Source organism: Malania oleifera, chromosome 3, assembly GCF_029873635.1.
Source record: "Malania oleifera isolate guangnan ecotype guangnan chromosome 3, ASM2987363v1, whole genome shotgun sequence".
NCBI lineage: Eukaryota > Viridiplantae > Streptophyta > Magnoliopsida > Santalales > Ximeniaceae > Malania > Malania oleifera.
This window is the reverse complement of record NC_080419.1, coordinates 7,107,536-7,123,001: the sequence shown is the minus strand read 5'-3', so window position 1 is coordinate 7,123,001 and position 15,466 is coordinate 7,107,536. Positions and strand designations below refer to the sequence as shown.

The following is a 15,466-nucleotide window of genomic DNA, read 5'->3' as shown; positions in this document are numbered from 1 at the left end:
CAGCTCGAGTTTGCCACTCTTATTTTCTGTGATTGTGCATTATAAAGTTGATGTATAGTTGAATTTTTTTTGAGTAATTTACATTTTAGAAATGTTTGTCTTTATGCTACTCATATTCTCATTCTGCTCCCAAATTTAATAACTTTTTGAGCAACTTGTTATAATGGTGTTTGATTGGCTACCTTGTATTTGCATTGACTTTTATTACAGTTGTCATGCCTGTATGCTAATTTGAGCATGTTCTATGTTAAATAACACAGGGGTAGTTCTCAATCTTTGGAAGACTGCTTCTGGGAGGCTTGGGCATGCCTGTGCTCGTCATCTACTCATTTAAAAGTGTGATGCCTGTGATCTTTTGTTCACTCGATGAATTGCCACTATGCTCACAGTGCTAAAGTGATGCCAGAAAAACAATTCTGTAACTGATATACTTCCTCTGTGTTGTAATGCAGCAAAGAACACGTGTTGAGCGTGTTATTGGCTTTATCCTTGCTATATGGGGTATATTGTTTTACACCCGCCTGTTGAGCACAATGACAGAGCAGTTGAGGGTAAGCTATTGGAAAAAAAGATAATTATTAGAGCTTACTAATATGTTTGTGGGATCCTTATGAATGCATTTTTTGAATAGAATAATATGCAAAGGCTGAGAGAGGGAGCACAATTGCATGTTCTGGAGACTGATCATATCATTATCTGCGGGGTAAACAGTCATTTGACCTTCATACTGAAGCAGCTAAATAAGTATCATGAGTCTGCAATCCGCTTAGGCACTGCCTCGGCTAGGTAATTGGTTCTTATGCTGTCCTGTAAAGATTTTCTGATTACTGCTGTTTGATTAGAATCTAAATACTAGCTTTGGTGATCTCTTGTGTCTATTTACAGGAGGCAGAGAATTCTTCTTATGGCTGATCTTCCAAGAAAGCAGATGGACAAGATAGCTGACAATATTGCTAAAGATCTTAACCATATTGATGTACTTACAAAGAGGTATACATACTTATTTCCTTTCTTCTTTCTTGAATTTTTGGTTAGAAAAGACACTTTTCTCATTTCATCGAGTCTGCCCAAAAGGTTTCTTTAGAAAGCCTTCTTGCCTTGTTGTGGTCTCTCTTAAAAAAGGATTGCCTGATGTGGTCATAAGACCGTCATCATTTTGAACTGATCTGTATAATTACTATCGCTTTTGATGCGGATGCATATATCAGCAAGGAGGTGATTTGGTCCCTGTCATGTGGAAACTAGGCAGGACCGCTGCATTTTCATATTTCTTGGCTAAGCATACATCCTGAATCAAAATGGACTAATGGTTAGGATGGGGTATAACGGTAATTTTGGATATGCTTGCTGATATCACTGTGCAGAAAATGAGTCAAAATCCTTTATTTAAAGAGAAGAATTTCAGGCTTAGTGTCTGCTAGGTCACTTGCACAAGAAGCTACCCATGGTACCTATTTTACATTGTTGAATACCAGAAATTGAATGATTTATGTTCAGGCTGGATTTTGCTGACCTGTAGGGTTTTCCATTAGTTCAAATGCACAAATATGTTTCTTTTCAAATAATTGATGGAGTTGAATGTCACTAACTTGCCATATTAATAACTAGTAGGACCAGTAGCCCTAAGTAGCAACCTTCATCAAAACATTGTTCCATATTTACACTAAAAATAAGAGATGTTAGGTAGTATTTGTACTACTGTGCGGAGCCTGAAATGTATACTATGTTGATCCTGAAATGTTTGCTATGTTAGTGTTAGATTGCTCCAATTTATAGAATCATTATCCTAACCTATTTAATATGCCAAACTGGTGCAGTCTTACTTAGATATTCCTGTTGTTTGCAATTACAATAACCCTGATTATGTCACTAATCATGCAAAATTGGCCTCGTTGATTGTGCCATTTGTTTCATAGGGAGGAAGTCATTGCACCCTCTGCCCTTGGACTTCCCATTTCAAACACCAGAGAAGGGAAAGGTTAAGGGAATGTCTGTAGAGAGATTCATATTTTCGTGACAATAGTATTTCCTCCTTTTTTTATAATTTTGATTGGAAGTTCAAAATTTAGATTTGCTTTATAAGAATAATGCTAAAACTTGTTAGATACTTTTTATCACCCTGTTACCTCTGCATGATTGAAAGGGGGGACTTAAATTACTTTTGTACAAATAAGTTATGAAAGTTTTGAGGAATTTTTTTTTCAGTAAATGCATTTGCACAACACAATTAAGCTGAAAAACTATTGAGTTAATGAGCACTTGGCGATTACCATAAATCTTGGTGGTTGTACCTTATGTGCTTTGTGGTTTGTAAACAATTGCTCTCAGTCATAATATATTGGATGTCTCACTTCAATTCATCATTGGCAATAGGTTTTGGTGTTAGTCCAGTAAGAGCTTTAGAATTCTGAAAATATTTAGTTCATAATTAAATGGTACCTCATAGAAAATTCTTGAATATTTTTGAAGTAACAAAATGAGTTTTAGGGTAAAAGAGCAATGCATCTTAAATAGGAAGGAAGATGTCATATTTCACGGATTCATAATATTTTGGGTTTTTGTGGAAAAATTTCTACAATTTCCTTGGATCATGCAGGAATACTTTGGGAATGATTGAGATTTGCAAGATAAGTTGGCTTATTTTTAAAGTTTAAACAGTTAGGAGTATTGTTACATGAATTTGTCAGTGCATGATATTGCATGTATTTGAAAATTCAAAATCCCATATTCTTCTCATGGACTTCATAACTAGTAAACAAAATCAATCAATTTTTTTTTTCTCTGTTTACTATTAGATTTTTTAAGCATTCTCGCTAACCAAATTTTCATTTATTTGTTTTTGAGTGGGAAAATATTATCTTGAAATCTGATGTGCAGAAGTGATATATATTGGTTATGCTATTTTATATTTAGTGTTTCTTGGAATATATATATATTATTTTTGAATCAATGGATACTAATTTGCAAAGATGTGAAGTATCATAGATGACCGGGCTTGTTAGATTGATTTTTGTTCTGCACTATTTCAAAAATATGGAAGGCTTAAATTTTCAGTTGGAACTTTCCTCATCTTACACTTGATCTTCTACTTGTACAGTTGCAGCCTTAGCTTAACAAAATCATTTGAAAGAGCTGCAGCTAATAAGGCACGTGCTATAATTATATTGCCAACAAAGGGAGATAGGTATGAGCTTGATCATGCTAAAATGGAACAAGTGTAAATTTTATATCTGCAAACCCCCCTTCCCCTGCTATTCACTTATCAGATGCAGCATTGTGAGTAGTATGAGAGATGGCAACACTCTTTATGGTTGCTATTTAAAACTATCCCTAACTTTAATTGAAGTACGCCTTACGAAACTAGTAGGGACACATACTTTGCGCGCTTGATCACATTGATAGAAATGTAAAAATTATTACTAATGACATGGATCATTTATCTATGCTGCTGATTTTTTCATTTATTTTGGAGTGACTTTTGTCTGTACTGTTTTAGCAGATACTCTTTAGAAAGGATACTTGTGTGCTCATGTATGCTGCTATGGCTGAGTGCGGCTCTTTTTTAATTTACATCAAACATCCAATGTTAGATCACTATGTTATGAATCCTCATCGATTATTCGTTGGGGCGTCTCCTATGCATTGCACTTATACCACCCGGGTGTAGCGAAAAGTGCGCGAGGGTGCGCTAGGTTGTTGCCTCGAAGTGATGCACTGTGTTGGTGCCTGGGTACGATGTCAAATATGAAAGGGTTCCTGCATCATTTTGGAGGTGGGCAGGTAAAGAAGTTAGTTCAGAAGATTAGAATTAGATTAGCAACTTGGAATATAGGGACACTTATGGGTAAAAGCATGGAAATTGTGGACACAATGATTAGAAAAGAAATTAATCTAATTTGCCTTAAAGAAACTAAGTGGGTGGTGGAGAAAGGCAGAAATATTGATGTCAAGTATTGTGTGAATGGCCAAATGGTTTGGCCTTGAGTTTTGTATATTATATATAGACTTTACAAGAATGCTATACATGGAAAGTAAATAAGTTCTAGCATGATTCTAGCCCTATACAGGTAAACTATAATCTGTCAAGCCCTATACATGTAAACTAAATATATGCTAACTGTACAAAATAATGAATGGAGAAATAAGGAAAGAAATCTTTTGCTATTTGCTGTTCTGTTGACAGCCCCCCTCAAATTGATGCGGGTTGATCAACAAGCATCAATTTGCTACTTAGGAAGCAATGTTGATGACGAGTGAGAGCCTTGGTGAAGATATCAACAATTTGTAATTCAGTGGAAATATGTGGAAGAGTGATAACATGAGCTTCAAACGCTTCATGGATAGAGTGACAATCGACTTCAATATGCTTCGTGCGCTCATGATAGATAGGATTGGCCGTGATCTAGATAGCACTCGTATTATTGGCATGTAGAGGTGTAGGATCAGTCTTAGAAAAATCTAGCTCAGCAAGCAAACCTTGAAGCGAAATAATTTTAGAAGAAGCAAGAGACATCGCCCAGTATTCAGATTCCGTCGATGACTTAGAAACTTTGTCTTGTGTTTTACTCTTCCAAGAGATCAATGCATCACCTAAGAACACACACCAACCAGTGATGAAGCGACGTGTAGCTGCACAACCAGCCTAATCAGCATCGCTATAAACAGCAAGGCGAGTAGAAGTGCTTGTAGGGAAGAATAAACCACGGACAGAAGTGCCCTGAACATCGTGTATGATCCTACGGACAGCAGCCAAATGAAGATGATGAGGAGTTTGAAGAAACTGACTGACTTGCTGTACAGCGAAAGAAATGTTTGGTCTAGTAATGGTGAGATAGACAAGACTTCTCACCAACTTCCAGTATAAATTAGGATCAACAAGTAAGTCACCCTCCTCTTTGCGAAGCTTGACATTTAATTCCATGGGAGTATCAACAGAAGTACCCTCCTGAAGGTCAGCTGTAGCCACCAAGTCACTAGCATACTTATGTTGATTGAGTGAAATACCAGAGGGACTACGATTACCTCAAGACCAAGAAAATATGTGAGAGACCCAAGATCTTTCGTATGAAAGGACTCTGACAGATTAGTCTTGAATTGAGTAAGTAAAGCAGAATCGGAACCAGTAATCACAATATCATCAACATAAACCAAAACAACAACAATACTCATGTCTGATTTTCGAAGAAACAATGAAGTGTCATACTTGCTCTGCTTGAATGAAAATTGTAATAAAGTGGTGTGGAATTTATCAAACTAGGCCCTCGAAGCTTGTTTGAGATCATAAAGAGAGCGACAAAGCTTACACACATATGAAGTTGGAGAGGGAAACAAGCCCGGGGTTGGCTTCTTATAAATACACTCTTTAAGATCCCCTTGAAAAAAAGCATTCTTGACATCCATTTGATGTAGTGGCCAATCACTGGAAGCAGCAATAGCCAAAATTGTACGAACAATAGTCATCTTAGCCACAGGAGCAAAGGTCTCTTCATAATTGACACCACACTCCTGATTATTCCCAAGTGCAACAAGACGAGCTTTGTAACGATCCAGACTTCCATCAGATCGGACCTTGACTGAGTAAACCCATTTACAACCCAGAGGAACAATGGTGGGAGGACAAGGCTCAATGTCCCAGGTGTGATTGGCCTTTAGAGTGACAATTTCTTCTTGCATAGCTTGTCGCCAACAATCATGCTTGGCAGCGTGTGAGTAGGATGTGGGAATATCTAAATTAGACGATGCAACAGTAATAGCTGAAACAAAATTTCCAGAACTGGAAGAGGGAACCCATACCTATTCGGGGGTACAGACACTCTAGAAGAGGGACGTACCAAAGGCTCCAAAGGTGCTGCAATTGACTAAATCTAGAGTGTGGTAGGATCAGATATCGGATGAACCACCGGAAGAGACTGTGGGCGGGAGCGTCGCGTATACACAATACCTGGTTTAAAACGAAAACTGACTTGATGAGGATCTGAGAACTGCTCCTCAAAGGAGGGGAGAATCACAGTAGAAGAGGAGGGTACAGAGGACACAGGATTGATTTTCAAAGAAAACAACATTCCTAGAAATGTGTGTACGATGTAATGCAGGATCATAGCAAACAAATCCCTTTTTGACACACATTATATCCTAAGAATACACATCGAACAGATTGAGCAGATAATTTATGTCGTTATGGGGAGGTAAATGAACAGAACATACACAACCAAAGGTACGGAGGTTATTGTAACTAGGTTGCTTGGCAAATAAGCGGAAATCAGGAGACGCCATGAGTAGGACTTGAGATGGTAAACGATTGATCAAGTAAGTAGCAGTTTTCAGAGCCTTAACCCAAAACAAGGATGGAACTGAGCATTCCAGCAAGAGAGTACATACCACATGTAGGAGATGACGATTTTTGTGTTCGGCTACTCCGTTCTGTTGGGGAGTAGCGGGACATGAACGTTGATGAATAATACTTTTAGAAGCCAAAAATGCCTGAAACTCAGTAGACAAATATTCACCACCGGAATCTGTGCGTAATGTTTTAATAGAAGCTGAAAATTGATTGTCAACATATGCTAAAAACTCAGTGAAAGTACGAAAAACCTCAGATTTAGATCGAAGAGAGTAGACCCAAGTAAATATGCTATGATCATCAATGAAAGTCACATAGTATTTAAATTTTTCATGTGAACTAACCGGGAAAGGTCCCCAAACATCACTATGTCAAAGCACTGAGAAGCTCTACTAGCATGCAAAGGGGAGGGAAGATTTTTGCTTTTACCAAGTTTGCAAGAAGCACACTCAAGAGATAAAAAAGAATTTTCTTTATTGCTAAGTAAACCAGGGTTCAATACGTGTGATATGAGTATTGGGATGGTCTAAACGATGATGCCACACTAGACTAAGATCTGAAACATTATTACAAGAAAAAGACTTAATAGAAGAAACTAGAGAAAGTGCTGGAACAAGCAAAAGTAGTGGAAACAAGCGCCCCACTTTAGGTCCCTTCGCAATCGGCTCCCCCATTACCTGGTCTTGCACAACACAACCATGACCAGAAAAATTAATAGCACAATTGTTATCAACTAATTGACCAATAGAAATAAGATTCGTGGAAAGTTGAGAAGCAAGAAACACATCAGTGAACTTAGAGGAGGCATCTTCGACAGAAGCTATTGGTAAAGAATGGCCATTAGCAATCTTAATAGCAGATTGACCAGTGTAGGGCTGAACATGGCACAGGGTAGTGGGATTATTCGTCATGTAATTTTAGTCACCCGAGTCCACATACCAGAGTTTAGTAGAATTGTTACCTTGGAGCCCCATTGCTGATAATGCTGAAATTAGCATTTGTTGTACCATTTTGGGTGTGCAGTAATTCGCTGTAGGAGGTGCAAGAACAAAGGAGTCACCTGAAGAAGAGCCAGGGGCCGCAAAATCACAGTGGGGGGTACAATAGCAGAAGTCTGTAATGCCTGGGCCTAACGATTCTGTGGGCGGATACAACAGTCTTGGATATTGTGACCCTTCTTCTTGTAATAAGAGAAGTATTTCTTGGAACAATTAGCAGTGATCTGCCCAAATTCTTTGCAGGAAAAACATTGCAAGGTGCTAGAATGCGTAGGCGGTCCTCGTCATTGAGCAGCATAAGCCACAGGGACGGACCTTGAACTACTATGAGATTGTGCCAGAGTAACTTGAGTACTAAGCTGTTGTTCTGCACAAAGTAACTCACCAAAACAAACATCAAGAGATGGAACAGGAGAGTGATTCAGCAGAGAAGAGCGAACAGATTCATACTCGGGGCGGAGATTCATAAGAAACTGATCATGACAACTATTCTCGTGAAGACGTTGAATAATGGGAAGAGATGCAACAGGAACATCCGCAGTAACTAGATCAGAATATTTGTTCCAAAGAGTCATAAATGCCGAATAATAGTATTGGATGGAATGATTGTCATGTTGAAACATGGTAATTGCATGCACTAACTGAAAATGACAGGCATTGTTATCTTGATGAAGAAGCCAAGATATAATCCGAGCATCAAACACAGCCCATGAAGGACGAGCTGCTGAATCCTTGGCATCAAGCACAGCCCATGAAGGACAAGCCGCTGAATCTTTGGACTTGTTTGGATTGGGTGCACAATCCGTGCCATCAATATGACCCAAAGATCTTTTCCCTTCAATAAAAGTTCAAATTGAAAAGCCCACGTAGAATAATTGTTGCCCATAAACTTGGCACACACAGGTGCGGAGTCCATGCTAAATAAAGGAGACAATTGAGAAGCCAAAAAAAAAAAACTGACTGTGCCAAAAGAAAAATACTACCACAAAATCGAGAAGCCCAAAAATAAATCAACGCAGGTACAAAGAAAACCAAGATCAACCTGCCTGCACAAAAAAAAAAAAAATCTTGAACCAAGAAACCTGCTGTTCCGAGAATCACAAGGGCAGAGATGCACCAGAACCAGCAACAGAAAGAACCAAGATCAACCTTCCGAGTTTTTTCCCGTTTTATAATTAAAAGTATATAAAATATAAAATAATACTCTGAACAGGGAATTTTTTCCCAAAATAATGCTCACGTAATCTCGCAGCTTCATGCTGCGAGATTTAAACTGGTGGCCACTCCGCCATCGACGCGTGGCAAAGAACGAAGCAGGGGTAACGTGACGCGTGGCGACGGGTGAATAAATCTCGCAGGTCGAACCTGCGAGATTTTAGAAGGGAGCGAACGGAGGCGACGCGTGGCTGGTAAGCGATCGTGACACGTGGTGAATCTCGCAGGTCCAACCTGCGAGATTTAAGAAGGGAGTGAACTTAGATCGTGCTGTACGGACAACCAAAGGAATGAACTTGGAGCTTTTTCCCGTTTTATAATTAAAAATAAATAAAATATAAAATAAGACTCTGAACAGGAGTAACTTGTCCTCGTTGCATCGTAAATTATAAAAACAGAGGCTCATTTTAAGTCACGTGGGTTGGCATCGTAAATTATCAACAATTGTTCTTAATTTCATGCATCTTATTCCTTACTAATATTGTGATAATGAACAACTTCAAAAGATCTCTCAAACTCTTTTGCATTTAAAAAATTAGCCTAATCATTCCAGAACTTGACCACATCTTCCCTGGTCTGTAAATGGTCATTCCAAAACATATGAACTTAAAAATGTTTAAACTTAGAGAATCTTTTCAACCAATATTCAGTAATATTATTATATATAAATGACATCTCTTCCAATTTTTTCATCCACTATGTTAATTAAGAACAATCTCAGTTTCGAATTGGCCAAACATAGATCATTCCGCTTTGGAGTTTGAGAAGTCGAACTCATTAACTAGGTCAGTTTCAAAGTATTTTGCCAAGATTCTCTTAATTAATTGTGATTAATATAGTTAAAATTTTTTTTTTTATATTTTTAAATAAAAAACACTAGTAGTGTCAGTTTAGTAAATTCATCGCTAATAATAGACTATTAGTCACAGTTTCAATAAATCGTCCCTAATAAGAGACTATTAGCGACGGTCTTTCTAAAAAGTCAGTAATATAGTTAATAAATTCTTTATATTTTTTAAATAAAAAACTCTATTAGTGACAGTTTAATAAATTCGTCGCTAATAATAGACTAAAAGCGACGATTTACATAAATCGTCACTAATTGATTTGACTTTTTTAGTATCAACAAATGCATTCTTAGTGATAGTTTTATAAACCGTTACTAGTACAAGACTAATAGGGACGGTTTAGAAGAATTGTGACTAATATTGTAGTATTAGTGACGATTTCTTAGAACCGATACTAATCGTGTTGACTTTTTCTTAGTCAACTATTATTATTAGTAACAGCTTAGGCAATCGTTATTAATATGATGCTATTACTGACGGTTAATAAACTGTCACTAATATACCAAGAAACGTCGCCAATATTTTTGCGGGATAATTTTTGCGCAAAACCCTGAATTCCCACAATGGTTTGAGGAGGAAAACTGGTTTTTAGTTACGACAGTATTAGTGACAGTTTGAAAATCTTCACCAAAAGTGCATTACTAGTTATGGTTTTTAAAAACCGTGACTAATATGCGCTTGTAGTAACAAATTTAGAACCGTCACTAATACTTTCGTCACTAAAAATCATGTTTTTTGTAGTCATTATGAATTACAATAAAATAACACAATTTGCTACAAAATTTAAAAATTTGTGAAAATTTTAAATTCATACAAAATAATAGCATTTTTTTCACAAAATGTGCTCCATGTGCGGAAACACTTAATGGATTTGATGCACAGAATAAATTGTAAGAGAAATGAATTTTGAATACAATTTTAATGGTTAGAAATGGGATAGAACATTTGTTTTTATTTTCCCTACACTCTTCATGAGTTATGATGTATCTCTTATAGTATGTTATTGATGACATATTTTTTGTTTAGAAATATAATGTCTAAATGTGAACGTATCCAAAGCATGCTCAAGTTGTTGAAATAAAATGAAGTAACACGTGCATAATTGCAACTAGGACTATTATTATAAAAAAAAAAACAGGTAATACTAACAATTACGGTAAAAGAAACAAACCTACCTTGAGGTTTGGCAAACCGATAGGAGCTCCCCTAAGTTTCCAAAATCCTATTTATTTGCCCTAAAGGTTTCAAAATTGTTAGACCTCCCTTGAAATTTACTAAAAATAGATAAATCTTCCTTAAAAGACTTATTTTTTTACAAAAGACGAGAAGAGGTACATGTTTTTTTAATAAACCGCAAGGGAGGTCATCATAATTCTTGAAAGCTCGAGAAAGGTCCTTAGAATTTTTTAAATCTCAATGAAACTAATAAATTATTATTATTTTAAGGATAATATTAAATATAAATTCATTAAAAATCAATAACAGTACTAAAAATGTATAATAAAACTATTAATAATCACTATTACAAATAAAAAATAATAATTATAAAATTATTTGATTATGCTTTAGGGGTATTTATTAAAAAAAAAAACTTATTTTTTATACCATTATAAAAAAGAATACAAAATGTTGGAAAGAAATAAAAATTTGAATTACTTACTCCATGTCAGTAATCAAATGCAGTAATTGCATTCCAAAAATAGTTCAATGACTGCCTTAATTACATTCCTCCCTTGAGCATCATCCTTTGGTAAGGTTCAACGAAAAATTATTCCCTTGGAAATTCTATTTTTTATGCCAATTGCTTTCACTATTTTGATTCATTGGACATCAACGCTTATAATATAGAATTATTACACATGCGAGGGTTTAGAGTGCTGAAACACGTTTGCATCTGACGACGCACGTAAATGCATGCAGACATACAAATTTTAGCAATACGAATGTTGTAGTAAAAGACAACTGAATTTAAGGAATTAACCTAACTAGACATGCAAATTTAGACGATACGAATGATGTGTCATTATTTAGATTTGGCAGTATTGAATTCTTTAGATATACGAATTATTAAATGATATATACAAAAGAAAGAAAAAAGTAATCAATTATATACAAATGAAATCAAAACAATCAATGATATACATACAAATAAAATGCAACTAAAGTAATGCTAAACTACTCTGTGCCACAGCGAGGTCGTCTCCGGGGTCGTGCTGGCTGCCGTCTGTGTCTACCCTCTCCCTGCTCGTCAACATCATCAGGTGTCCTGGCCCGTCGTGCTGGATGTGAATCCTCTCCCCCAAGAGGTGTTGCATCATCATCATCAGCCATGCGTAGCGCACGCGGTGAGAAATGATACGATGTCTCGGGACGAGAACGAGGCGGCCTAGAGGGTGCATCGACCTCGACCCCATCGAAAAGATCGTCCAATAAAAATGACATCGATGGGGTAGCAGCAGAGTCGGATGGGGCATCAGTCGGTCTGCTCGATGGTCCGGCAATATCAGCTGCAGTGGAAGGCGCATAAGGCGTTGACAGGCCAAACAAGTACTCCGCCTGTACGACTGGTGGGGAGGACATGGGAGTCCCTGGACGACTAGAGGAAGCATGTCGTCCTCCGCGGACTGGAGCTGGTCGACCTCCTCGTGGTGGTACATCAGGTCGCCCTCCTCGTTGTGGGATCCGTCGACCGTCCTCGTGGACGAGGTCCAGTGCAGCACGCATCAATCGGTGGATCGCAGGATCCGACGAGATCTGCTCTGCCTCAATGACTATGTCAGCCTGCAGGAGATGAACATATTTTATTAACGCATTCAAATTGGAACGTATATATAAACAAATGAGTTGTGTCATTAATCTTCTTACGAGGCTCAAATATACAGCTGCGGTCCTGTCGACGAAGCGGCGTGTGATAGACCTATACCAAGTGAAGTATGGGTCATCTGGACGCATCGGAATGTGCTCCGCCACTCCTCGTACGATGTAGTCTCGCCGATGCTCCCACGCAGTGACGAATATCGCGTGAGTAGTCGACCAGTCTGTGATCCCTCGACCGCGTCCATCCATGCCGTGGAGATCGTCTCCAACAATATCTACCCCCGAAGTCATAAATGGGGCGGGAATGACCTGTCGAAACCCGAACTGCCGCATGACTCGATCGGGGAGATACCACTCAATAATATAAAAGTATATGAGTGGCACTCGCGCTACCCACAGGTCCCTCCCGTCTGCATAGTCAGGCGGAATGTCGGCTAAAATCTCATCCGTGTATGGCATCCATATAAACTGCAGTTAGACAAAATACAAAGTTATGCGGACTATACACAACTGAAAGTAAGAAAGAAATGCTTTCATGTGCTATACTTTAACTGATTTATACCTCATGCTCCCGGTGCATGTCCAACTCGAACCTGTACTAGGGCAATGTGTGAAGCGCAACCATCGATGCCCTCAAGTCGTCCCTCCATCTGTGTAAGATGAAATCTAAGTTCCCAAATGCAAGACTACTACATATTACGAATTAGTATTCGTAATAGTTATTGAGTGAATATAAAGGGATAGATAAAATATCTACTAACCGATATGCGAGCGGGAGAGGATCAACCGGACGACCGTCCTGACCCCTCTCAATCTGCAAGAAACCTCGCCGCGTAGGCGCGAATGAAGGAAATCTCTCCCAAGCCCAAACCTGGAGTAAGCGAAGGGGGCCCGCAATCTGTGTCTTCGAGTGGTGCGCGGCGCGGCACATCTCCCTGTACAACCACGCCAAAGTGGCGGACCCCCAACTGTACGAGTGACATGCTCCGAAGTCCTCAAGAAGTGGAAGGAACATAAGATGCGCATAACTGCCGGAAACATCCGAGAAGATCACTCCACAAATCAAACGCAACAAGTGGGCTCGTGCGTGGCATGCTATGGTCTGAACATCTGCATGTGCCGGGAGCTCACGAAACGCATCCCCCTCAAGGAACCGCATACGGATGCGTGCACCAACCAACTCGCTGTCAGGCGGAACAACGCCTAACAAACGCTCGCACATAGTACGCAGGGCGTGTCGACCCTGACGGTCTGTAGGTCCCTCCACTGGTCCGGCAGTGCGACCTATGACAGCTTGCCCATCAATTGGCAACCCGAACAAAACAGCTACGTCCTGTAATGTGACGGTGGCCTCACCATGAGGTAGGTGGAACGTGTGCGTCTCGGGTCTCCATCGCTCCACCAATGATGTGACAAGATGCCAGTCAAGCTGGATATGAGCAATCCGATAAATGCCATAAAACCCCACCTCGCGTATCAGCTGGACAATGCGGGGGTCCGCCTCTAACCAACGCTCGGCGAACTGCGTGCCCCCTCGGCAGCACAGGGGTTCGGCATGCCCCTCAGCCCACGCTCGGCTAGCCCTGTGATGATCGCCCATCGTCAAGACGCTCGGATCAGAAGGCCCGGGATCAATCCTGGAAATGCAAAGTTGCATCAGCATAGGTATAAATAAAAAATAAACGGTGTGAAATACTATAAAACTACATACGAAATCATCGCGACGATCCCGCTGCATCGCCCGAGTGGGTCCTTCTCGGACACCTTGTGCGATTATGCCCTTCTTGATGACATATACTGCACGTGCTCCTTTTCCTACCTTCCCTAACGTCCATCTCATTGTGTATACGGGAGCTCCTTGGACGACCTTTATGTCGAGCATAGGCTGGATTTGCCTGTATAGTCGGCAAAAACGATGCTGGCCAGTACGCCTCGTGCATAATCGGCTGAAAATCCGCCGCATATGTCGCATAATGTTCGGCGGTGGTCCAACAAGGCTCAACGTACTGCATGGGGTTGAGTCGTGTCTCCGCACATGCAGCGAGAAGGTGGGAGCATGGAAAGTGTAAGGCTTGCCACTCCCCACACGAGCAGCCGTGCAAATCCTGAATGCGAAGCGTTTGCACGTTGTTTCCTTTATGAGGTCCCAACTGCGCAGTCGTGATGTTGAAAGTACCTCTAGACCTGTTGAACGTCGTCACGCGATGTCCGGTCGCCTTCAACTTCCTTCTTTCCATCGCAAGCAATATATGAGGAGTTAATGCATTTCCTCCTGATATTGCATTACGAGCAGCCTCACGTCGGCTATTGAAATAATGTGCAACGCGATAAAATGTCAGTTGCACAAGGGCAGTGATTGGGAGGCTACGAGCGCCCTTAAGGACGGCGTTGAAACATTCGACGAGGTTGGTCGTCATGTTCCCATACCTTCTGCCCCCGTCGTGGCACTGAGTCCACATATGAGGAGCGATTTGATCGAAGAACGTCTTTGAGGGTTCCCCACCCTCATCGAAGATCTTCTCCATCCACATGTTAAACTTTCTAACCTGATGCTCCCTTCCCGCGCGCTCAGCCATTCGCTTAAGATTGACACTGTGCACTTTCGTGCTGAAGTTGCTTACAACGTGTCGAAGGCAGAATCGGTGGTGCGCACGCGGTGGCTGCCAATCGGGATTGTGAGACACTGCGGCGATGATCACTGGATGCCTATCTGATATAAGGCAAATGTCGTCCCTATCGGTAATGGAACGAAGACAACACAGAAACCAATTCCATGTGTCCAAACTTTCCTCTTGCACAATAGCGAATGCAAGGGGAAATATTTGCCTATTTGCATCCGGGCACGTCGCAATAAGGAGTTTTCCCTTATACTTACCGTACAAGTGTGTCCCATCAATACAGATCACAAGAGGACAGTGGGGAAAACCCTGAATAGATGCTGCGAACGCCCAAAAGACTGATACAAATGTTACGGTCTGATCGCTGCCCAGTATAGGGTTCCACCTCCACTTTACGACAGTACCAGGATTATAAGTGCACATTGCTTCCATCCACCTAGGCAACGTCTGATAAGACTTCTCCCAATCACCGAATACTTGGGCAATTGCCTTCTGTTTGCCTAACCAAATTTTCTTATATGACATGGAATAGCCAAAACGACGATCTATGAATTCTTTCAATGTAGCGATTGAGGTCGACGCATCACCCCTTATCATATTCACAACCTCACTAGCAATAAGGGACGACGT

The 15,466-nt window shown here is 40.0% G+C and overlaps 1 protein-coding gene across 1 annotated transcript in view; it reads left to right on the top strand.

Annotated features, from left to right (window-relative positions):
• The window catches only part of LOC131152386 (putative ion channel POLLUX-like 2), a 92,479-nt gene that overhangs the window by 38,203 nt on the left and 38,810 nt on the right, over positions 1-15,466 (top strand). The window contains exons 6-10 of the mRNA XM_058104239.1: positions 261-336; positions 453-551; positions 632-786; positions 886-990; positions 3,098-3,184. Of these exons, the coding sequence (XP_057960222.1) occupies positions 261-336; positions 453-551; positions 632-786; positions 886-990; positions 3,098-3,184 (522 nt within the window). The remainder of the gene's footprint in view (positions 1-260; positions 337-452; positions 552-631; positions 787-885; positions 991-3,097; positions 3,185-15,466) is intronic.